At 41.8% G+C, this 23,965-nt stretch overlaps 2 protein-coding genes across 26 annotated transcripts in view; one reads left to right on the top strand and one right to left on the bottom strand.

Moving 5' to 3' along the window:
• Positions 1–231: 231 nt before the first annotated feature.
• On the bottom strand, positions 232–17,645 carry UBE2T (ubiquitin conjugating enzyme E2 T). Of its 3 annotated transcripts, XM_005540451.4 has the most exons (8): positions 17,490–17,645; positions 10,933–11,024; positions 4,183–4,355; positions 3,526–3,595; positions 1,693–1,798; positions 1,479–1,577; positions 1,253–1,336; positions 232–534 (listed from the first exon to the last, which is right to left on the bottom strand). In XM_005540451.4, exons 3-8 carry the CDS (start codon positions 4,289–4,291, stop codon positions 409–411), a joined length of 594 nt encoding a protein of 197 aa, XP_005540508.2. In that variant the 5' UTR covers positions 4,292–4,355; positions 10,933–11,024; positions 17,490–17,645; the 3' UTR covers positions 232–408. The 3 variants fall into 3 exon arrangements, with proteins under 3 accessions (XP_005540508.2, XP_005540511.1, XP_015303673.1); XM_005540454.4 differs by lacking the exons at positions 10,933–11,024; positions 17,490–17,645 and adding an exon at positions 10,701–10,739; XM_015448187.3 differs by lacking the exons at positions 10,933–11,024; positions 17,490–17,645 and adding an exon at positions 10,701–10,739 and having other exon boundaries at positions 4,179–4,355.
• Positions 17,646–17,825: 180 nt separating this feature from the next.
• PPP1R12B (protein phosphatase 1 regulatory subunit 12B) overlaps positions 17,826–23,965 on the top strand; it is a 241,358-nt gene continuing 235,218 nt past the window's right edge. For all 23 annotated transcript variants that reach the window (XR_012431518.1, XR_012431519.1, XR_012431525.1 and 20 more), the window contains exon 1: positions 17,826–18,263. Coding sequence is in view for 13 of the 23 variants with exons in the window: in XM_045395012.3 (XP_045250947.2) it covers positions 17,973–18,263 (291 nt within the window). In the remaining 10 variants the exon portion in view is untranslated. The remainder of the gene's footprint in view (positions 18,264–23,965) is intronic.

Here is a 23,965-nt window from a genome sequence, read left to right on the forward strand (position 1 = left end):
CTTCTTACCACATTATTTTAAGACCTCAGAAAAGCTATCATCCCTGAAAGCGTAAGGGTAATTGAATTGTTTCTACAGCTATTTTACATCTGTGTCAAACATTCAGAGTCCCTAGCGGTGCTGGGAAGTTGGCAAACTAAAGGACAACAATTCCAAATATTTTAACGTTCTGATTATATACCTCTCTGGCCAGTTTACTCCCAGACACACATTCAGGATAAACACATACTCAACAATAAATGACTATTTATTTTTCAGGTTTAAAAGATTTCAAAATACATATGTACAAGATAAATAAACTACACAAAAATTATGTCATCAAATATATTTTTTAAAAAAATTCAAGGTAGGCAACTTAGATCACCTTCGCAAAGAACACATTAACTAAGATGAACCAGGACAAGTCCCCTAAATATCAGGATGAAATTTCTTTTCTACGCCTACTAGCTTACTGGCCTTCCTTTTCTGTGTTGAGTTGTGTACTTTGGAGTCGCCAGCCTCTGGTATATTATCAAGCATCTCTTCCTCATCAACCTAAAAGGGAGGAGACAGGGTGAAATACAGTAAGGTTCACACAAATGCCAGGATGGAGAAAAATGAAGCTCTGTAATATTATTTCCATGTACTTCTTTGCTGCAAGATTTATACACAGCATTGTGCATACGATATTCTCTCAAAAACATCTTTCTCAATTTTTTTAAATTTTTATTTCTTTTTACAAGTAACACAACTGCTATTTAACTCAATCTGAAAGATGGTATAACTCAGCAAGAACTATCATGTGTTAACTTCCATGTTCCTGTAATTTGCATTTTGCTAAATGAGGAAATTCTATCAACCTGAAGTTTTTCCTTCAACCTTCTTCCACGAATGGTCCCATAAGTTTCCCCCTATCTCTGCAACTAGTCCCTGCAAATATAGATTCTTCTCAGTGTTAAAAGGACAACTTAGAAAAAAAGAATCTGAGACACCACCCCGCTATCCTTGCTATCTGTAATATAAAAAAAAAATTAACCAGATGCTGCCTGCCCTCTAGTGTTGCCAATAGATGACAACTGTTATGAAACATCTACTGTTGGTTGAGCTATTAGGCTATTTTGCTGAATGATTATTTAGAAGGTTGCAATAGGAGAAAAAGATCAGGCATTCTAGAGTTCAGTACAAATTTGGCAAATCTAAAAAACATTATTTATACATATATACTTTATACTATATATACTTAATTAACTAACAATAGTAGCAAACATCATACCTTTTGTTTCTGTCTTGCATGCTTCTCTGTCCACTGTCTGGCATTCTTGAGGAAGACTGGCTTATTATATTTAAATTCTGAGGACTGAGATGAAATCAAAGAGTTAATGGAGAAAAAAATGATTTGCAGTGGTCAGTTAGAGCTGCTGCAGCTATCCTCACACAGGGAGAGTTAGCAGTATAGACAAGGTAGGATATACGTTGCAGAGGAAAATGGGGATATTTACTATGTCAGCCATGAGCGGGTCATCAGGGTTGGGTTCTGACATGAGCAGCTGAATAGAGGTCAACACAGTTGCGATGTTGAGGGATGGTCTCCAAGCACCCTATACACAAACAGATATAACAGTTGCTTTTATATTATAATGTGACACTCTAATTCAAGTTTAATAGATGAAGAAAACAGAATGCTGTAGAGTCAACCATTTACCCACAACTCACTTTTGGTGGCAATTTGAGAACATCCAGACAAATCCTTCCAGCAGAATCAATGTTTGGATGATAAATTGGAGTGAGAAATCGGATCTGAGGAGGTTCAAATGGGTACCTATGAAAGAATAAGACAACAGGTAATTTTCATTATATAATTTTGCTTCTAAATACATTTAAAATAGTTTCTTGGTCATAATAATGTTAGTATTATAGAAATGTCAGGGAGCCAGCCTTTGGGAGGAAAACTTTCTTTCCTCCTAAATTTTCATTATGAAAATTTACAATAAATCAGTTTGAAATAACAGTACTGAAAACACCTGTATATCTACCACCTGGATTCAAGCCACTTTACCTTTTAAATACTAGAGCATATCTTCTAAGAATAAGAACATTCTCCCATATAAATGCAATACTATTACCCCTATGAAAAATTTAAGAACTAATTCCCTAATATCATTTACTGTTCAGATTTCAATTGTTCTCCTTTTGTTTTTTATAGCTGGATTTTTCAAAACAGTACTTAATTACAATTTATACATTGCATTTGGTTATTATGTATCTTTTGTGAGACACAGACCTTGCAAAGTTCCCAGTCTATTTTTAGAACTGATGCACCACATGATTATTAAGCTATTCTCTCAAGACTTTAACAAGTTTGGCCAGGATCTGACCTAGTGATTACATACCTATGTTTCAACTGTTATATAGTCATTTCTTCCCTTCTCAGTTCTGTACAAAACTACAACTGTAACTTACCTGATGAGAGCCTTAAAGGAGACTTGAATTAAAAGGGGCCTTAACCATAAAAAACAATGAGATCATGGTCTTTGCAGGAACAGAAAGCCAAATACCACATGCTCTCATTTATAAGTGGGAGCTAAATGATAAGAACATATGGACACAAAGAGGGGAACAACAGACACTGGGGCCTACCTGAGGGTGGAGGGTGGGAGGACAGAGAAGGGCAAAACTACTGGACACTAGGCTTAGTACCTGGGTGACGAAATAATCTGTACAACAAATCCCCGTGACATCATGAGTTTACCTATATAACAAACTTGCACATGTACCCCGGAACCTAAAATAAATGTTAAAGAAAAAGTGAGCCAGGCGTGGTGGCTCACGCCTGTAATCCCAGCACTTTGGGAGGCCGAGGCGGGCGGATCACAAGGTCAGGAGATCGAGACCACGGTGAAACCCCGTTTCTACTAAAAATACAAAAAATTAGCCGGGCGCGGTGGCGGGCGCCTGTAGTCCCAGCTACTCAGGAGGTTGAGGCAGGAGAATGGCGTGAACCCGGGAGGCGGAGCTTGCAGTGAGCCGAGATTGCGCCACTGCACTCCAGCCTGGGCGACAGAGCGAGACTCTGTCTCAAAAAAAAAAAAAAAAAAAAAAAGAAAAAGTGAGGAGGAGCTTAATATTAAGAAAGCACAGTAGTAGTTACCAGGGGTTGAGAGCAGGGAGAAATGGGGAGTTAGAGTTTAATGGCTATGAAGTTTCAGTTCGGGAGGATGAAAAGTTCTGGAGATAGATGTTGGTGATGGTTGCACAACTATGTGAATGTATTTAATACCACTGAACTGTACACTTAAAACTGGTCAACATTATGTTATGTATATTTTACCACAATTGAAAAAGTGAGGGGGTCTTTGATGTGATCTGGCCCATTATTCTGGAGAAGGAAACTGAACTCCAGAGAGATAAAATAACTTGGTCAAGGTCACATTAAGTCATGATAAGGCCAGGATTAAAACCTAGTCCTTTATGCTCTATCTACTACATTGCTCTGTCTCCCAATAAATGCACTTTACTATGTAGGTTGAGAAGCTGATTCATACTAACCTCTCAGGAATGATAACTTCTAGCTTAAAAACACCTTTCTCATAAGGTGTGTTGGCTCCACCTAATATTTCTTAAAAGAAAAAAGAAAGAAAGAAAAAGTTAAAAGGGAATCAGATCATTTGAATTACCACCATATGGAGCTAATGAGGTCTATGGTCCTAATAGAGAAACTAGGCCTAGGACAATAATTCTCTCTCAGGACTTTAACAAGTCCTCATGCAACACACCACAATGCTAATGTACTCAAAAAGTTAATGGTGTCAAAGGACATATAGAAAATCTAAAGCAGAAGTTGCAAAATGCTGGCCACAAGACCAAATACAACCTACAGATTTGTTTTGTGTGGACTGCAGTATTCTAATCATGTATGTTTCCCATCTGGCTTCACAGATATTTGAGATGGTTATCTTTGATCTAAACACTGCTTCACTGCTTTAAATCTTGGCTATAAATCAGCAGAAGGTATAATAAAAAGTCAAAGAAGCAAGAAATGTCAAGCAAACCTTTTATAAATGTAAACAAATTAGGGTAGAAAGATGGTAGGGCACTCTGACCTTATAACTGTTCCTTACTTCAGAAGAATATACAAAATAGTTTATTTCAGCACAATCTTCAATAGGGTCATGACTTCCATCATATACATGATTTGATACCTACGAGCTCGCAGATCATCCATTTGGTCTTTATCTTGCCAACATGTGATGCCTGGGGGTGGCTCTGTGGCTAACATGTGCAGCTCTCTCTTCAGACGTGAAGCTCTCTGCATGATCCTCAAGTAGAAGGAACCACACACAGTTCACTGCTCCACACTAAGAGCTGGCTGGGATGCACTGGAGGAGAAAAGAGGCAACCATAAAATCGTCAGCAATAATGACTATGAAGTTTTCAGCAAACAGTTTCAATGTAGTGAGGGCGGGGGACAGAGTCCTCTTTTTTGTGACACAGTTTCACTCTGTCACCCAGGCTGGAGGGCAGTGACACCACCTCAGCTCACTGCAACTTCCACCTTCTGGGTTTGAGCAATTCTCGTGCCTCAGCTTCCAGAGTAGCTGGGATTACAGGCGTGCGCCACCATGCCCAGCTAATTTTTGTATTTTTAGTAGAGACAGGGTTTCGCCATGTTGGCCAGGCTGGTCTCAAATGCCTTGACCTCAGGTGATCCGCCTGCCTTGGCCTCCCAAAGTGCTGGGATTACAGGCATGAGTCAATGCACCTGGTTTTTTTTTTTTTTGGAGGCAGGGTCTTGCTCTGTCAACCAGGCTGGAGTGCAGTGGCACAATCTCAGCTCACTGCAACCTCCACCTGCTGGGCTCAAGCGATCCTCCCATCTCAGCCGCCTACGTAGCTGGAAGTACAGGTGTGTGCCACCACACCAGGCCAAGATTCCTCTTATTAATCTCTATTCTGACAAGGGAATCTGAGTTTTTTCCATTCCCTTCTGGTGAACGTTTATCTACTCAAGCAAATATGTTTTTAAAATAAAGAATTAAAAATGTTGGCTGGGCGTGGTGGCTCATGCCTGTAATCCCGGCACTTTGGGAGACCAAGGCGGGCGGATCATGAGGTCAGGAGATCAAGACCATTCTGGCTAACATGGTGAAACCCCGTCTCTATAAAAATACAAAAAAATTAGCCAGGCATGGTGGCGGGTGTCTGTAGTCCCAGCTACTTGGGAGGCTGAGGCAGGAGAATGGCGTGAACCTGGGAGGCGGAGGTTGCAGTGAGCCAAGATTGAGCCACTGCACTCCAGCCTGGGCTATAGAGCAAGACTTCGTCTCAAAAAAAAAAAAAAAAGAAAAGAAAAGACAAAGAATTAAAAATGCAAAAAGTTCTACAAAAAATAAAAACACTAAAGGTTTTAAATAATGGGTGTTTCCACTGATAAATAATAAACTCATGAGGCCAGGCCTCGGTCTGATTTTGCTTACTATTGTAGCCTTAACATGCCTGACATAGTAAGGGACTTGACAAATATTAGCTGTTGTGAGGAAGTCTACATATGCTTTGTGAGAGCAAGAATGGTAAAGACAGTCAACATTCTCGGGCACAAACAAATGTTAAATGTCCAAGGTTCTCTCCATGTATTATGGATTCCACCTTCTCTCAATCTTCAGGGATACCAGTCCATCAATTATTCCATCTTTCTCACTCTCAATATTCAAATATGCTCAAAATCTCTCTCACCTAAAACCAACACCCACACATTCACCCAACACTCTTCTCAACTCTAGTTCTCCCTCTAACTATTAACCAAGCAAAGGACACCAATCTTTTTTTTTTTTTTTTTTTGAGAAGGAGTCTCGCTCTGTTGCCCAGGCTGGAGTGCAGTGGTGCAATCTCAGCTCACTGCAACCTCCGCCTCCTGCGTTCAAGCAATTCTCTGCCTTAGCCTCCTGAGCAGCTGGGATTACAGGTGCCCGCCATCACACCTGGCTAATTTTTGTATTTTTAGTAGAGATAGGGTTTCACCATCTTGGCCAGGCTGGTCTTGAACTCCTGACCTCGTAATCCACCCACCTCGGCCTCCCAAAGTGCTGGGATTACAGATGTGAGCCACCGTGCCCAGCTGACACCAATCCTTTAATATGTGTTACAAATATCCCCCAGTTTGTGCTTATCTTTCCATGTTGTAAATGGTGTCTTTCAATGAACACATACTCTTTATTTAATTTTTTTTGAGACAGAGTCTCACTCTGTCGCCCAGGCTGGAGTGCAGTGGCCGGATCTCGGCTCACTGCAAGCTCCACCTCCTGGGTTCAAGCCATTCTCCTGCCTCAGCCTCCCGAGTAGCTGGGACTACAGGCGCCCGCCACCTCGCCTGGCTAGTTTTTTGTATTTTTTAGTAGAGACAGGGTTTCACCGGGTTAGCCAGGATGGTCTCGATCTCCTGACCTCGTGATCCGCCCGTCTTGGCCTCCCAAAGTGCTGGGATTACAGGCTTGAGCCACCACGCCCGGCCGAACACATACTCTTAACATAATCAATCTTAAAATCTCTTCCTTTACATTTATACTTTGTGTATTAAATTTTTCCTTACCCCCAAATGTAGGGATATTCCTACATAGTCTTCAAATATTTTATAATTTTGCTTTTCAAATTTAAATATTGAATTCACTAGGAATTGAATTTTATGCATAGTGAGTGAGGGGGGGCCCAATTTAAAGGTTTTCCTCATATGAATAGTCAATTGTTCTAACACCATTTACTGAATGTCCATCCTTTTCCTGCTGATATTACTATAAATTAAATTTCTATATGTGTGGATTTGTTTTGGGACTCTTGAATTTGTTCTATCGGTCAAGTGGATTATTTCTGAGACAATACTCCACTGTTTGATTTACTATAGCTTATTCATTTATTATTATTTAATTTTTTCCCCAGCTTTACTGAGGTATATAACTGGCAAATACAAATTGTATATATTTAAGGTGTACAATGTGATGTTTTACTGTAGCTTATCCACTTTTTATTCAGGAATGACTTATTCTTGACTCTTTGCTCTTCCACATAGATTTGACAATCTGTTCATAAGTCCATAAATATATACATAAATATGTATATATGAAATTACAATCCAAATCATAACAGGGTTCTATGATTTGGATTGTAATTTTATTGATGCTATAGATCAATTTGGAGATAACTGATATCTTTATGATACTGAATCCTAAGATCCATGAGCACGCTGTTTCAGTCTTTTTTTGATGCTTTCCAAAGGTTTTATAATTTTCTCTACAAAGCTTTACCTAACTTTTGTCAGACTGATTTCTAAGTACTTTATATTTTTGCTATCTTTTCAAAAACACTACTTACTACCCATTTCTTACTGATACATGTAAATCTAATTGATTTTTAAATTTTTTTGAGATGGAGTTTCACTCCTGTTGCCCAGGCTGGAGTGCAATGGTGTGCTCTTGGCTCACCACAGCCTGCACCTCCCCGGTTCAAGCGATTCTCCTGCCTCAACCTCCTGAGTAGCTGGGATTACAGGCATGTGCCACCAGGCCTGGCTAATATTGTATTTTTTTAGTAAAGACAGGGTTTCTCCATGTTGGTGAGGCTGGTCTCGAACTCTCAAACTCAGGTGATCCACCCGCCTCAGCCTCTCAAACTGCTGGGATTACAGGCGTGAACCACCTCGCCCAGTCAATCTAATTGATTTTTAACCAAAACCTTAGTAATGGTAATGATGAATCTATTTGGGGTGGGGAGCAGTCTGGGAATGGTAATTCCACACTGACAATCATGTCATCCACATATAATCAGTTTATTTCTTCCTTTCTAATTCTTTTCCTGCCTTCTATTCTGGCAGTAACTTCCAGTACAATGTTGAAAACAAAAGCTGATAGCTAGGCCAGACATGCTGGCATAATCCCAGCTACTCAGGAGGCTGAGGTGGGAGGATGACCTGAGCCTGGAGAGATGGAGGCTGCAGTGAGCCATGATTGTGCCACTGCACTCCAGCCTGGTGGCAGAGTGAGACTGTCTCAACAACAGCAAAAAAAAAAAAAAAGAAAGAAAAGCTGATAGTTGGCATTCTTGTCAGATTTCTAACCTTAAAGGGAAAACTTTTAACACTATGCTAATCAATAAGACTGGCCTATAACTGTCCTTTCTAATTTTGTCTTTATTAGGTATCAAGGTTATTGTAGCCTCCTAAAATGAGTTAGGGAGCATTGCCTCCTTTTTTTTTTTAATATATATTGTGGATTAGTCCAAGAGATAATTTGTTACTAGGTTGTCTGGAATAACTCTATCTGGTCCTGGTGTTTTCATTTTGAGAAAATGTTAAACTACAAATCCAATTTATTTAAATATTATTCAAGTTATTTATTCTTGCATCAATTTGGCAAGTTAAATTTTTCCACAAATTTATCTATTACATGCAACTTTACATGTATTTGTGTAATGCCTTATCTTTTTAATCTTTGTAGTTATCTATAGTTATGTTTCCATTTTCATTTCTAACACGGTTTATCTGTGCCATCTTTTCTTTGATCAGTCTTGCTGGGCATGTATCAACCATAAGGAAGTTCAAGTTTTGGTTCCACTGGAAAGAATAAAAATTTATGACAGAAATAGAAAATGAGAAAAAATACTTTTTTCTTAAAAATAAAGATTTTTTGCTGAAAGCGTTTTGTACTTCGAGATCACGCCACTGCACCCTATCCTGGACGATAGATTAGGACTCTGTCTCAAAAAACAAAAAAGCAAAAAAACAAAAAAACAAAACTCATCCAAACATGTACTATACATTTTTTCTTGTCATTATTCCCTAAACAATACAGTGTAACAACAATTTACTTAGCATTTTATTAGGTATTATAAGTAATCAAGAAATAATTCAAAGTGTATGGGGGCGAGGCTGGACATGGTGGCTCACACCTGTAATTGCAGCAATTTGGGAGACCAAGGCAGAAGGATCACTTGAGGCCAGGGGTTCAAGACCAGCCTGTGCAACAAAGGAGAACCCCATCTCTAAAATAAATAAAGTATATGGGAGGACATGCAGAGGTTCAAGACCAGCCTGTGCGTCCTGGTGCAGTGGCTCATGCCTGCAATCCCAGCACTTTGGGAGGCCAAGGCAGGTGGATCACTTGAGGTCAGGAGTTCGAGACCAGCCTGGCCAACATAGGGAAATACCCTCTCTACTAAAAATACAAAAATCAGCCAGCTGCGGTGGTGGGTGCCTGTAATCCCAGCTATTCAGGAGGCTGAGGCAGGAGAAAGGCTTGAACTCGGGAGGTGGAGGTTGCAGTGAGCTGAGATTGCGCCACTGCACTCCAACCTGGGCAACAAAGCAAGACACTGTCTCAAAAACAAAACAAAACTGGACAGGCATGGTGGCTCACACCTGTAATCCCAGCACTTTGGGAGGCCAAGGTGGGTGGGTGACTTGAGGTCAGGAGTTTGAGACCAGCCTGGCCAACATGAGGAAACCCTGTCTCTATTAAAAATACAAAAATTAGCAGGGTGTGGTGGTGCATGCCCGTAATCCCAGCTACTTGGGAGGCTGAGGCAGGAGAATAGCTTCAACCCAGAAGGCGGAGGTTGCAGTGAGCCAAGATCGTGCCACCGCACTCCAGCCTGGGTGGCAGAGCGAGACTCTTTCTGGGAAAAAAAACCAAAAAAACAAAAAAAACCAGTCTGTGCAACAAAGGAGATCCCCATCTCTTAAAGTATATGGGAGGACATGCATAGGTTACATGCAAATACTACACCATTTTATATCTGGGACTTGACCTTTGGTGGATTTGGGATCCGCAGGATGTCCTGGAACCATCCCTCATGGATACTGAGGGCTGACTGTACATTAAAATATCACAAGTATAAAGTGTACCTTTATATAAAACGAGAACAGTGGAAAGCCATGGTAAAAGGATTAGAACAAGCAAGGCAATTTCTCCCAAGGAATCAATCAGACTCCAGCCTCACTATATTAACCAAAATTGGCATATGCCATTCTGTGGCTTAAATGCCACGAATAACTGCCTATTTTTCAAGGTATAAAGGTTCTTTACAATCTAACCCTTATATTCCGCCTTATATCCAGTATCTACTTTCCACAAACTTGTGCTTCAGCCACACTGCCCTATTCCTGCTGCTCATAAAAGTATTATTCTTTCACACCTTTAGATAAGTACATATTAAATCACAACTCATTCTCCAGTAATGCATCCCCACCCCTCACACCTTTTCAACGTCACCCTCTGTGAGTCCACATCTATTTGCATCGTGTTCTAATTCATCTGATAGTTTCTTCTCCTTAGGGGGAATTCCTTGACGGCAGGTCCCTAGTCTTTTTTTTTTTTGTATCAAGTCTGCAGTAAATTTGGGTAATTAATGAACGACACGTGGGTTTGGACCAGATGCTGAAGAAGGCAAAAGAACAGCCAGTGCACAACCCGCAGCAAGTACTGGGCTGTTACGTCCTTTCTAGTGGCAAATTTCTCCCCGCCGTGGCAGGAGGACGGCTAGGCGGAGCTCTGACCACGATTTCATGCAAAGATACTGTGAGACCCTCCGCTCAACGGTGGCTTTTCTGAGGCTCTCCTTTCAGAGGAGACGAAAACTCCCATGTTGGGCGGACACAGGACTCCTTCCCCCCAAGACTCAGTGACCTCCTCCGGTGTACGTTCTTTCAGATCGGGAACCGGAATACTCTCCTTACTTACCTGCGCGGACACCCCTCACAACGCGGCAACCGGCGGACCAACTTGGTACCAGCGCCTGCGCGACCTCGGACGGTTGGCGTAGCTCCGCCCCCTGTCTGGAGAAGATTGTGATTGGCCCACAGTAACCCCCGGGAAAGAAGCGCAGCCACCGCTCCTCTCTATTGGCCAGCGCTCTGAACGCTCACGCATTCAAATGAGAGCGCGCACCGCGCGCAGCCATTCAGCGTCTTACCCGCTGCGCTCAACCCTGAGAAGACATCCGGGGGTCCACGTTCGGTTACGAAGTCGGCTCTGTCAGACCAAGGAAGGAGCTGGAAATCGTTTCTTAGCAAGAAAAATGAAAGGAACCAGAAATATTTAATCTGGAAAAGAGAATACGTGATAGCTGTCTTCCTTTAAGTATTTTTCACATGGGAGATTTTACTACTTCAGAGGACACATTTAAGGACAACGGATGAAAGTCTAAGAGATGCAGAACTTAGCTAAATAAAGCATTCTATCAATTAGAACTCTGAAGAACAAAATAGGTAAACGTAGGGGGTAGTGAATTCCTTCATCACTGGAAATGTTCAAGTGGAAGTTAGGTTATCACTTGTCAGGGATAGTGCAGAAAGGATCCTTGTACTGGGTGGCAGTTTGGAATAGATGACTTTTTTTTTTTTTTTTTTTTTTTTTTTTTTTTTTTTTTTGAGACAAAGTCTTGCTCTGTCACCCAGGCTGGAGTGCAATGGAGCAATCTCAGCTCACTGCAACCTCTGCCTCCCGGGTTCAAGCGATTCTCCTGCCTCAGCCTCCGGAGTAGCTGGGATTACAGCCACCCGCCACCACGCCCAGCTAATTTTTGTATTTTTAGTAGAGACGGGGTTTCACCGTGTTGGCCAGGCTGGTCTTGAACTCCTGACCTCAGGTGATCCACCCGCCTCAGCCTCCCAAAGTTCTGGGATTACAGGCGTGAGCCACTGTGCCCAGCTGGAATAGATGACTTTTAAACCGTCTTCCAACGCTAGATGCATGGTACTGAACAAGGAAGAAACTGTTTATGGTTAAGCCAACCTTAACTTCTCAGAGCTGCCTCTGCAAGAGGCCAATGCTTCATGAGCGCTGAAAGATGGCACAGACCTGACTTAACCTAAAGGATGTGGCTGGAACTTGACTAGCCTTTGGGAATGCTGTGGGTGGAAAAACAAACGAACAAAAAGCCAACCCTCATCTGACTGCTCTCAGCTCACTATGTAGCTTTGGAATAATGATGATAATACTAATAGTAATTTATTATTATTACTATTATACTGTTTATTACTATTATTGGTAACGGAGTAATAATCAGTCTCTTTTTAAACTTGGAAGTAAGTATAATTTTGGCCACAGCAGTGATGTCTACATCTAGTCGAAACTGGGGTTAAGTGGCAAGTAGTTCCCCATAACCATTGTGTGGTGTGTTTTCTCTCAAGAGCCCCACATGTTCACTAGGACTCTGTGATGCTCCCCTGGGGTTCCTCACCTTAGTTGCAGGAATAAGCCAACTACAGTAGTTTATTAATTGTAAAGTTCTGAAACAAACAAGGAATCCCATTCTTGTCCAGTCTAATTCCAGTTCGCTGTTGGGGTTTTGCATTTATTGTTAGCATTTACTCAGCATTTAGTGAAGTGTTTTCTGTCATAATTGAGTTCCTGCTTATTTTACTACTGTTTTCTGTTTTAATCCTTTCAATACCTGTTTTTATTTTCTTCCTGCCCCAACTGTAATTGTATCTCAATTACAGTTCTGTCGTCAGAACTGAACTTGATTACTTCCTTGGGTGTTTCTCTGAGAAATAGATCTTTAAAATGTCTCTTAGAAAAAGCAAGAACTGGCCGGGCGCGGTGGCTCAAGCCTGTAATCCCAGCACTTTGGGAGGCCGAGACGGGCGGATCACGAGGTCAGGAGATCCGAGATCATCCTGGCTATCACGGTGAAACCCTGTCTCTACTAAAAAAAAATACAAAAAACTAGCCGGGCATGGTGGCGGGCGCCTGTAGTCCCAGCTACTCCGGAGGCTGAGGCCGGAGAATGGCGCGGACTGGGGAGGCGGAGCTTGCAGTGAGCTGAGATTCGGCCACTGCACTCCAGCCTGGGCGACAGAGCGAGACTCCATCTCAGAAAAAAAAAAAAAGAAAAAGCAAGAACTGTATTGAGTCTGGTGGAAAAGAGAGATGGTTTGATAAAACAAGTAAGTCCCTATAATTTTGGCAACAGAGAGGAAAGAGAAAAGGATAGAAGAAAAAAGAGGAAGGAAGAAAAGTAGGTAGAGAGGGAGGAAGAAAACAAAGAGAAAGAAAAAAAAAAAAAGAGAGAGAAAGAACCCCATACACTAAATGTACCGTTTCCATTTGTCCACCAGAGGGGGGTATGTTAACTGGTGGGAATAGAGGCCAGGCTAAAAGATTTTCATAAACTTTTTACAGGTGTTATGGTTTGTTAAAATGGAGCATTCTAATGTTATAATTTATTTTTAAAGTGTAGCTATGAAAACTATTATTTTATAAAGGTTTCTTCACTTTAACAACACATCACAGCAGGCTTGCTTAAGTACTTGTAAAAGTATAAAATTGTATTTTATTTTTAAACAGTATTACTTGTCAGGATTTATTCACTAGTATATGAAAATATATCCTTTTTTATTTTTTATTTTTATTTCTTTTTATTTTTTATTTTATTTTTTTTTTTTGAGACGGAGTCTCGTTCTGTCGCCCAGGCTGGAGTGTAGTGGCGCAATCTCAGCTCACTGCAAGCTCCGCCTCCTGGGTCCACGCCATTGTCCTGCCTCAGCCTCCCGAGTAGCTGGGACTACAGTCACCCACCACCTTGCCCAGCTAATTTTTTGTATTTTTAGTAGAGATGGGGTTTCACCGTGTTAGCCAGGATGGTCTCGATCTCCTGACCTTGTGATCCGCCCGCCTCGGCCTCCCAAAGTGCTGGGATTACAGGCGTGAGTCACTGCTCCTGGCCTATTTTTTATTTTTTTGAGACCTCGGTGGGCAGATCGCTTGAGCCCAGGAGTTTGAGACCAGCCTGGGTAACATGGCAAAACCCCATCTCTACCAAAAAATGCAAAACTTACCCAGGCATGGTGGTGCATGCCTGTAGTCCCAGCTACTTGGGAGGCCGAGGTAAGAGGATTGCTTGAGCCCAGGAGGTTGAGGCTGCAGTGAGCTGTGATTGCACCACTGCAAATCCAGAGTGAGACCCTGTCTCAAAAATAAAAAATAAATAATAAAAGAATGGAGTACTTATTTAGGAAATTTAAATTACCATACTTGTTTAATGAGCTGATCGTGTAAGTTATTCTCAGAAAGCCCTGGTTGGGAAAGATGTTTTAGAAAAAATAGGATTTTGATGTGAAAATCTTTTTAAGTCATTATAGGTAGATGAATGTTTTCATGGCATCTTTTTTGGCCGAGCCTGTAAAATTAATTAGATTATAATAATTATTACTACTTTCAATAATCATACAGCCAGAAGCTATATTTCTTTCTCTCCAAGTAGGTATGCACTTAAACTATCCAAGGAATTTAGCTACTTACACTTTTCTGTAAAATCTCCAAAGAAGGTATTACATACTTACTTCCACAGGAAAAAAAAAAAAAAGAAAAGAAGCAAATAAAATAGGTATGGTAAGGAAGTACTTCTGGCTTCCTGGAACTTCCTTATATTGAGACTGAATTCTTGGCCTGGCGTGGTGGCTCATGCCTGTAATCCCAACACTTTGGTAGGCCAAGGCAGGTGGATCACAAGGTCAAGAGCTTGGCCAATATGGTGAAGCCCTGTCTCTACTAAAAATACAAAAATTAGGCATGGTGGTGAGCGCCTATAGTCCCAGCTTCTCAAGGAGAATCGCTTGAACCCGGGAGGTAGAGGTTGCAGTGAGCTGAGATCGTGCCATTGCACTCCAGCCTGGAGACTCCGTTTAAAAAAAAAGAAAAAGAAAAAGAGACTGAATTCTTGTTGAAATTTAAGCTCAGGCTGGGCATGGTGGCTCACACCTAAAATCTCAGTACTTTGGGAGGCTGAGGTGGGAAGACTGCTTGAGGCCAGGAGTTCAAGACCAGCCTGGGCAAAATAGCGAGACCCGTATCTGCTTAAAAATAAAATAACATAATTTTATTTTATGTGCCTATAGTCCCAGATACTCAGGAGGTAGGAGGAGAATTGCTTGAGCTCAGGAGTTCGAGCCTGCAGTGAGTTATGTTGGTACCAATTGTCTCCAAAAAAGAAAGAAATTTTAGTTCCTATCTCTTGGGAAAGTAAGGATTTAACCTGGAGTGGGTCAATTTTAGCTTATTTAAACAACTGGAACTAGATATTTTTTGCCTCCTAATTCTGAATACAAAAAGAATGCAGCCAAAAGAATCATCATTATTGATCCCTGAAAAATGTACTCCAGTTCAAAAATCCTTATTAGAAGACCAGTATGCCAGTAAAACATAAAGTTATATATATATAGGAGCAGCTATCATATACCAGGAACATGATACTGAAATGATGCATGAGGACTGTGAATAGGATTAGGCTTCTAGCTGAGTATTCCTACCTATTTGATTTAATACCAATTTTTCTTTTATCCTTTACTGAGAGTTCTATTTGGGTGCTTAAGGGCAATACAAATTATCAGCAAGAGGCTGAATTGGAATAAGAGGAGGTCCCACTGTGATATGTTACAAAGTAAATCTCATGAATAATTTTTTTTTTTTTTTTTTTTTTTTTGAGACAGTCTTGCTCTGTCACCCAGGCTGGAGTACAGTGGTGTAATCTTGGCTCACTGCAACCTCCGTCTCCCAGGTTCAAGCGATTTTCCTGCCTCAGCCTCCTGAGTAGTTGGGATTACAGGCACCTGCCACTATACCCAGCTACTTTTTGTATTTTTAGTAGAGATGGGGTTAGCCAAGCTGGTCTCGAACTCCTGACCTTAAGTGATCTGCCCGCCTTGGCCTTCCAAAGTGCTGGGATTACAAGCGTGAGCCATCACGTCTGGCCAAAAATTTTTAATTGCAATAAATGATGAGACATGACAAGTTCTATCATGGCCATAAATAAATGTATGTAGCAAGGAAAATGAGGTTACATAATGTATACATTATTATACCTTGATTTTCCTTATGTACATTGTTATTCATAGTTCACAGATTTGACATAAGGTTTAATTAGTATTTATAATGTATTTAAGAATACCCTACTAAAGCATATGGTGGGTAGACACAGTATTATTAAACATAATAATTTTTACATTTATATGTCACTTTTCATTTAAGGTTTTCAATTCAATAACTAATTGTTTCCTTAATGTATGATTTCCACTTCATTTCAGGGGGAATTTAGGAACAGGCAAATTTTCACATGACAGAATATAATAAAGTTTCCCTTTACAATACCCTGATCATTTTGCAACATTTTTAAATGAAAAATTTTAAACATACAGAAATGTTTAAAGAATCTAATATTTGCATATGTACTCCTTCATTATGGGTAACACATTTAATTATATTTTGTTCAGGGCTAGAGCACTGGAGGTTATAATTATTAAATCAATCGGACTGGCCGGATGTGGTGGCTCATGCCTGTAATACTAACACTTTGGGAGACTGAGGTGGGTGGATCACTTGAGCCCAGGAGCTCAAGACTAGCCTGGGCAACATGGCAAAACCCTGTCTCTACAAAAAATACAAAAGTTAGCCAGGCATAGTGACGCAGGCCTGTAGTCCCAGCTACTTGCGGAGCTGAGGTGGGAGGATTGCTTGAGCCTGGGAGGTTGAGGCTACACTGATCCATGACCATGCCATAGGTGACAGAGTGAGACCCTGTCTCAAACAAAACAAAACAAAACAATCAGACAGATATACGTTTTTTAACCTAGTCTTGGGGAACATAAGAATGTCCTATTTGCTACCTTAGGAATTTAGTATGATTTAGTATGCTTGATAGTATCTTTCTCTAGCTTTGAAAAAAAAAATCATGGGCCAGGTACAGTGGCTCAGGGCTGTAATCCCAACACTTTGGGAAGCTGAGGCAGGAGATCGCTTGTGTCTAGGAGTTCCAGACAAGCCTGGGCAACATGGTGAGACCTTGTCTCTATAAAAAAATTAAAAAAATAGCGGGTGTGGTGGTGGGCACCTGTAGTCCTAGCTACTTGGGAGGCTGAGGTGGGAGAATCACTTGAGCCCAGGAGGTTGAGTCTGCAGTGAGCCGTGATCGTGCCACTGCACTCAGCCTGGGTGACAGAGTGAGACTCTGTGTCAAAAGAAAAGAAATAAAAATCACGGAAGACATCTATTCTGTCTTGTAAAAATTTAAGATATATGAAAAGAGTAGAGGAGGAGGAGGAGGGAGAAGGAAGAGAAATTATTTATTGGGATGCAATATGTGCCAAAGATAGTATTAGGCATCCTTGCATGTATTATTTTATCTGATCCACACGACTACCCTGTGAGATATTATTCCCATTTTTCACATAAGAAAACTGGCTCAGAGAAGTCAAGTAATTTGTCTACGGCTGTGAATTCAATTTAAATTCACAGCTTAAACTCTTCTCACTACATCTGAATGCATCATTTTCAAGATCTTTTCTGGGCCTGGAGTAAGTTGACAGTATTTATGTAAAACATGTAATACTGCTCCTCCTCCCCACGCACATTCACATTTACTGTGATTAATACACATGTTAATAAAACCCTAGACTTAGAACTAGGATATAGAATCCAGTCGTTTAGGTACTTAATGTTTAGTTCTCCCCTCCAGAAAATAGGAATAATTACCGCGTCTCTTCCACTCCAAAGAATTGATGTGATAATTAGGGAGCTAAGATTAGTTACCAGTCATAACAAGAATAAACTACGACTCCCAAAATGCCCAGAGGAAGAGGTTGACGCCAGTCCAGGAGACAGTTCCAGCTTTAGGGCAAAGGTGACCTCACTGGGTCCCGTGGCGAAAGAGCCGTCTGTCCTCGACTTTTTTCTGATGCATCCAGGGATTTGTAGTTCCCTTACGGCCACCAAGTGCACTTAGGGCAGGCCTCTTACTACGAGTCCCGTGATGATCCGAGGCCGGGCAGCGGCTGCGTATTGAAGCCGAGGGAACGTGCGGGCGGTGCTAGTGGCGAGAGGAGTAAAGATGGCGGCGCGAGGGTCTCCGCCCTCTGCTCCCGGCTGAAGCGCTCTGAGGGAGGCGGCAGCGGCAACCCGAGCCCCAACAGTAATTTAGTGTTGGTAGTTTTGGCAGCAGCTGCCGAGGCCGGAGCAATGGCGGAGCTGGAGCACCTAGGAGGGAAGCGGGCAGAGTCGGCGCGAATGCGGCGGGCAGAGCAGCTTCGGCGCTGGCGGGGCTCGCTGACAGAGCAGGAGCCCGCGGAGCGACGAGGCGCGGGGCGGCAGCCGCTGACCAGGCGCGGGAGCCCCAGGGTCCGCTTCGAGGACGGTGCTGTCTTCCTGGCCGCCTGCTCTAGCGGGGACACCGACGAGGTGAGAAAGCTTCTGGCAAGAGGTGCTGATATCAACACAGTCAACGTGGACGGCTTGACAGCCCTGCACCAGGTAACTCCTTCACGGTCTTAGAGGCGTCCAGTCTCCTACAGATGTGTCTTTGACCCTGCGAGCCGCCCCATGGGGAGTATCAGTGTTGCCGCCGAGTCCTTCTGCATGGACACTGCCTTTTTGGGCTAATCGGTTTCATTCTTGGCCAGCTTCCTCCACTAATCAAGTCTTTTTCTGACCCCAGGATCTCTCTACCTGAAGGAATAGTGTCACCCCGCTGCTTGGTCAGTGTTTGTGTTTCCCTCCACCTACTTGTGTTGTCATGGTTACTGGTGATTTTTGTCCCTGGTCGTATCCCTATAGATTAGTTATCTTCACTTATGTCTGGTTGGCGTGCCTGCATGCCGTGTCACAGTGTCATTTGTCTGATGCCCTTTCAGAAAATTCAGTTGTTGTGTGTCTCCATTAGAGAATATCTTAGATCACTTAAAGAGTAGAGCCCTATACTGGGTAAAGACAAGCAGGTCTGAAACCACACCTCTTGTTTTGTTGATTTGTAGTACTTAAAAACAGTTTGTGTCGCCTCTAGGCTATAGCTCCTAGAACACCCCGGACCTCGTTGTTATAGGTATCTTAACTTTCTTCTCAGCAATGCTACCTCCCCGAGAGCTTCCTGTGGAGAACTAAGTTACTGAATTACTTCTGTCTGTTTGATACTTATGGAATACCTTTTCTATTTTTCTATTTTTTTTTTTTTTTCTAAAGCGCTCTATAGAAATCCCATGCCCTATACGTAGCTATACTATATGGATTGTGGATAATCTGTGCTTGGTAACGACACCTTATAGTTCATCACCTAATGCAGCAATATTCTCTATCTACTGACTGCCATGACTAACTACACCCTCTCGCCTCAAATCAGTTATTTTGGTGAGCTGAGAGCCGGACACCCACTCTTAATCTTTTGTCTTTTTCTTCTTCTGCCGTCTGTGCAAAGTGAATGTGTTGGCATGAGAATCCACTTCTAAATAATAACTCAACTTTATGTCAGACCACTTCCCTAAATATATTTAGTCAATAGCTTAAAGTTACTTCTATGTTTGCAACCCTTCTCTTTCAGGTAGAAGAAACTTTTTCACCCTAATTTTTTCTAAACTAATTCACCCATTTTTTTTTTCCTGCTCGTAATATTTCCCCATCTGTGGTAGTAACCAATATTTGCAGAGTGCTTTGCTGTTTGATTTCATATGTCTTACCCCATGTGAGTTTCAGCAGTGATCCTTTGAAGTAGGTGTGGCAGGTACTGTTGTTATTCTCATTTTACAGATGAGGAAACTGAAGCTCAGGAAAATTACTTGTGCAAAGTTAGAAAGTAAAGAAGTGACCCATAGGCATGGATTTTTCAGATTTACATCCCAGAGATCTATATCCCACTTAATAAGGAGCTGAATGTAAAATGAGATAAAAGCTAAGAGAACCACATTAAATTTTAAACTTTACATTTCTGAACTATTTGGGAAGGTGAATTCTTGTTTTTCTTTTTTTTTTTGAGATGGAGTCTCACTCTGTTGCCCAGGCTGGAGTGCAATGGTGAGATCTTGGCTCACTGCAACCTCCGCCTCCTGGGTTCAAGTGATTCTCCTGCCTCAGCCTCCCAAGTAGCTGAGATTACAGGTGCCTGCCACCACGCCTAGATAATATTTGTATTTTTACTAGAGATGGGGTTTCACCATGATGGCCAGGCTGGTCTCGAACTCCTAACCTCAGGAGATCCACCTGCCTTGGCCTCCCAAACTACTGGGATTATAGGTGTGAGCCACTGTGCTCAGCTTAGTAATCTATTGAAATAAGAGAAGAAGGGGATGACAGCTATTAATTTTTTTAACATCTATAAATGCAATGTAAGCGTTCCTTTCAATTTATAGGGCTGACAAGGAGTTAAATTGAATAGGTATACTCAATTCTAGACAAATTCAGGTAAAAATTAAGCTGCTTAAAGATTTGAGGTCTTCTGTTGAGAAATTATATCTTTGAATCCAGACAACGGGCCTTTATTGGCTTCAGAACATTGCAAGTCAGTTTCCAAAGAGTTACAATATGTTTTTCCATGACTTGGAGAAGTTTTGTTGTTGTTATTGTTTTTTAAAAAAATAAAACAAAACAGAGTCTCACTCTGTCTCCCAGGCTGGAGTACAGTGGTGCAGTCTCGGCTCACTGCAACCTCCACCTCCCAAGTTCAAGCTATTCTCATGCCTCAGCCTCCCAAGTAGCTGGAACTATAGGTGCCCACCACCATGCCCGGCTAATTTTTGTATTTTTAGTAGAGATGGGATTTCACCATGTTGACCAGGCTGGTCTCAAACTCCTGGCCTCGAATGATCTGTCCGCCTCGGCCTCCCAAAGTGCTGGGATTACAGGCATGAGCCACCATGCATGGTCGACCTAGAGAACTCCTAAGGTATGTAAAAGACTATTTTCAAAAGTGAGACTGGAGCTATCTGTAGCTGAACCACCTACTTTACAACAGATTCACCTTCTGTGAAATGCAGAGTGAGTGGTATAATTATATGAATTATTTATTTAAAATGTCCATCTGTTATATAAGCATGATATAAATTATCTGGATAATTGCTTCTTTTCTCTCTTTTGACCATGGCCACTTGACCAACTGTGGATTATTGTCTTGGCATGTTAGTAGCCCCCAGATAGTACTGGGGGACAGTTTTTCTCCGCCTACAATGTCACAGTAGATGATTTGCACTGCAGCTTGTGGTGCCTTGATGCTTCTTTTGGACTTAGAGACCTTCTTTCCTGGCAGACTTTGCTGAGACCACGAGGTGCTTGAGTCAAAGATAACAAGCTCCAGGGGGCCTATTAATAATACTTGAATTAGACTGGGATAAGAAGTATCTCAAAGGTTAGACCAACTCTGATGAAAGCCTTGGAAACTGATGCAGACTAAATTTCAGTGACTATATTAAGATTTGATGTGTATGCATGTGTTGTCCTAGAGTCCTTAATGAACAAGGTACTAATCTGATTATAGAACCCTTGAAAGCACTTGTTTGCTCACAAAGGAATTTCTGTTTCATTTGCATATACACATTGTAAGGCCAGGAATATTTGTTAATAATTCTATGTGGTCTAGTACTTTAAATTTTTTCTTTTATTTATTGAATAAGTTTGACTGTTAGCACCTATCTTGGTATCCTTAGCATTATAATCTTAGGTACTCTAGGCCTAGATACATGCCCTTAAAAACTGTATCTACCAAATTATTGCTGTTGGAAGAGGCAAGTACCTGCTTTCAGAAAAGAGATTTTTCTAGGATTCATTAAAATGAATGCTTACTTACTTCAGCATGTATTACATTGACTCTTAAATCTGTGCTGAGTGTGGTGAGGGATACTGGATGCCAATCACCATAGGTCTTGTCTCTTAGCACAGTCTGATCAGTTTTCCTTGGATGAATATCAAGGAGACTATCAAGGATATTAGAATAATTCCATACTTGACTCAGAAACTCAGATGGGCGGCCCGGGGCAGTGGCTCACGCTTGTAATCCCAGCACTTTGGGAGGCCAAGGCAGGTGGATCACAAGGTCAGGAGTTCGAGACCAGCCTGGCCAACATTGCAAAATCTTGTCTCTACTAAAAATACAAAAATTAGCCTGGTGTGGTGGCGCACAACTGTAGTCCCAGCTACTCAGGGAGGCTGAAGGCAGGAGAATCGCTTGAACCCGGGACGTGGAGGTTGCAGTGAGCCAAGATCACACCACTGCACTCCAGCCTGGGCAACAGAGTGAGACTCCGTTTAAAAAAAAAAAGAAAAAGAAAAAAGAAATTCGGACTGTCTTTGTGAAGTGCAGGGTCCAAATTTGGACCCTCATGGGCACCCCAGACTGGAATTGAATTTGTAGTTGAATAAGCCTTTGTCATTCTAGAGTTGCCTCAGTCTGACGCTGTAGCCTCAGGGAGGCTAAAATCACGTATTTCTCGTGAAAAGAGATGGAGATAGGAACAAGTGAGGGGAGGAGGATAGGCTGAGCAATTTACATTCAGACAGAGACAGAAGATGAGCAAGATGACTGTGTGTTCAGTTCCATATAAAATAGTATATTTTGCGTGCTAACTTATATGGTAAAATAAAACTTGTGCTTTTAACCTTTTCTCTTTTATTCTAAATATATTACTCATTCCTCTCCTAGTTCCACCTTTGAAGTTACTTTTTCCTTACCCTGAATGTTGATGAATTCTGCTTAGTGTCAGGACCCATGGCAACATAGGATTCAGAAAATCCTGTTTGCTCCTTTATTACTGTTCATCTAGAATAGTCATCTGTCCTGAACCATTTTAGTAGCTTACCTCTTCAAATGGCTTAATATGTTGCATCAGACTATGTTGGACCTCAAAGCCATATTGGGAAACTCAGCTTTGTGTGTGTGTGTTTTTGTTTTTGAAAGTGTAGATAAAAATGACTTTCATTTGTTTCACAGAATTTCTTCCCTATTCAGGCCGGGCGCGGTGGCTCAAGCCTGTAATCCCAGCACTTTGGGAGGCCGAGACGGGCGGATCACAAGGTCAGGAGATCGAGACCATCCTGGCTAACATGGTGAAACCCCGTCTGTACTAAAAATACAAAAAAACTAGCCGGGCGAGGTGGCGGGCGCCTGTAGTCCCAGCTACTTGGGAGGCTGAGGCAGGAGAATGGCGTAAACCTGGGAGGCGGAGCTTGCAGTGAGCTGAGATCCGGCCACTGCACTCCAGCCTGGGCGACAGAGCGAGACTACGTCTCAAAAAAAAAAAAAAAGAATTTCTTCCCTATTCTTCTTCTTCTTCTTCTTCTTTTTTTTTTTTTTTTTTTTTTTTTGGTGACAGGATCTTGCTCTGTTACCCAGACTGGAGTGTGGTGGTGTGACCATGGATCACTGCAGCTGCAACCTCTCAGACTCAAGTGATCCTCCTACCTCAGCCTCCCTAGTAACTGGGACTGCAGGCACACCCCATCATACCCAGCTAATTTTTAAAATTTTTTGTAGACAAGAGGGTCTCACTATGTTGCCAGGGCTGATTTTGAGCTGTTGGGCTAAAACAATCCTCCCCCTTCAGCCTCCAAAAGTGCTTGGATTACAAGTGGGAGCCACCACACCTGGCCTCTCCCCAATTCTTAAACTCATGCTGAATAACTATATATCACCATTTGGGCTTTTAGAATCATCTTCTCCATGAGTATTTTGAAATAGGCAACCTGTTAAGATATGTGGATTAAGCACAGTTCTGCCAAAGGTAAGGAGTTGGACCAGTCTTGTTGGTAACAGAAAACTAAGTCGTTTATTTTTTTCTTTTTAAATATTTTAAAATTAAGATACACTTTGTATACAACAAAATTCCCTCTTTGTAGTGCAGCACCCTATGAGTTTTGACAAATGCGTACAGTTGTGGAACCACCACTATAATCAAGATGTAGAACATTACCATACCCTCAAGATTTTTTGTGCTCCTTGGTAGACAGCTCTTCCCACCCTCAGCCCATGACAGTCATTAATCAGTTATTTTGTTCCTATAATCACAATAGATGGAGGCTGAGGCAGGAGGACCACTTGGGATCAGGAGTTTGAGACCAGCCTGGGCCACAATAGCAAAACCCTGTCTTTACAAAAAAATAAAATTAGCCAGGCACATTGGTGCATGTCTGTAGTTGCAGCTACTTGGGAGGCTGAGGCAGGAGGATAGGTTGAGTCCATGAACTGGAGTTGCAGTGAG

Source organism: Macaca fascicularis, chromosome 1 (assembly GCF_037993035.2).
Source record: "Macaca fascicularis isolate 582-1 chromosome 1, T2T-MFA8v1.1".
Lineage (NCBI taxonomy): Eukaryota > Metazoa > Chordata > Mammalia > Primates > Cercopithecidae > Macaca > Macaca fascicularis.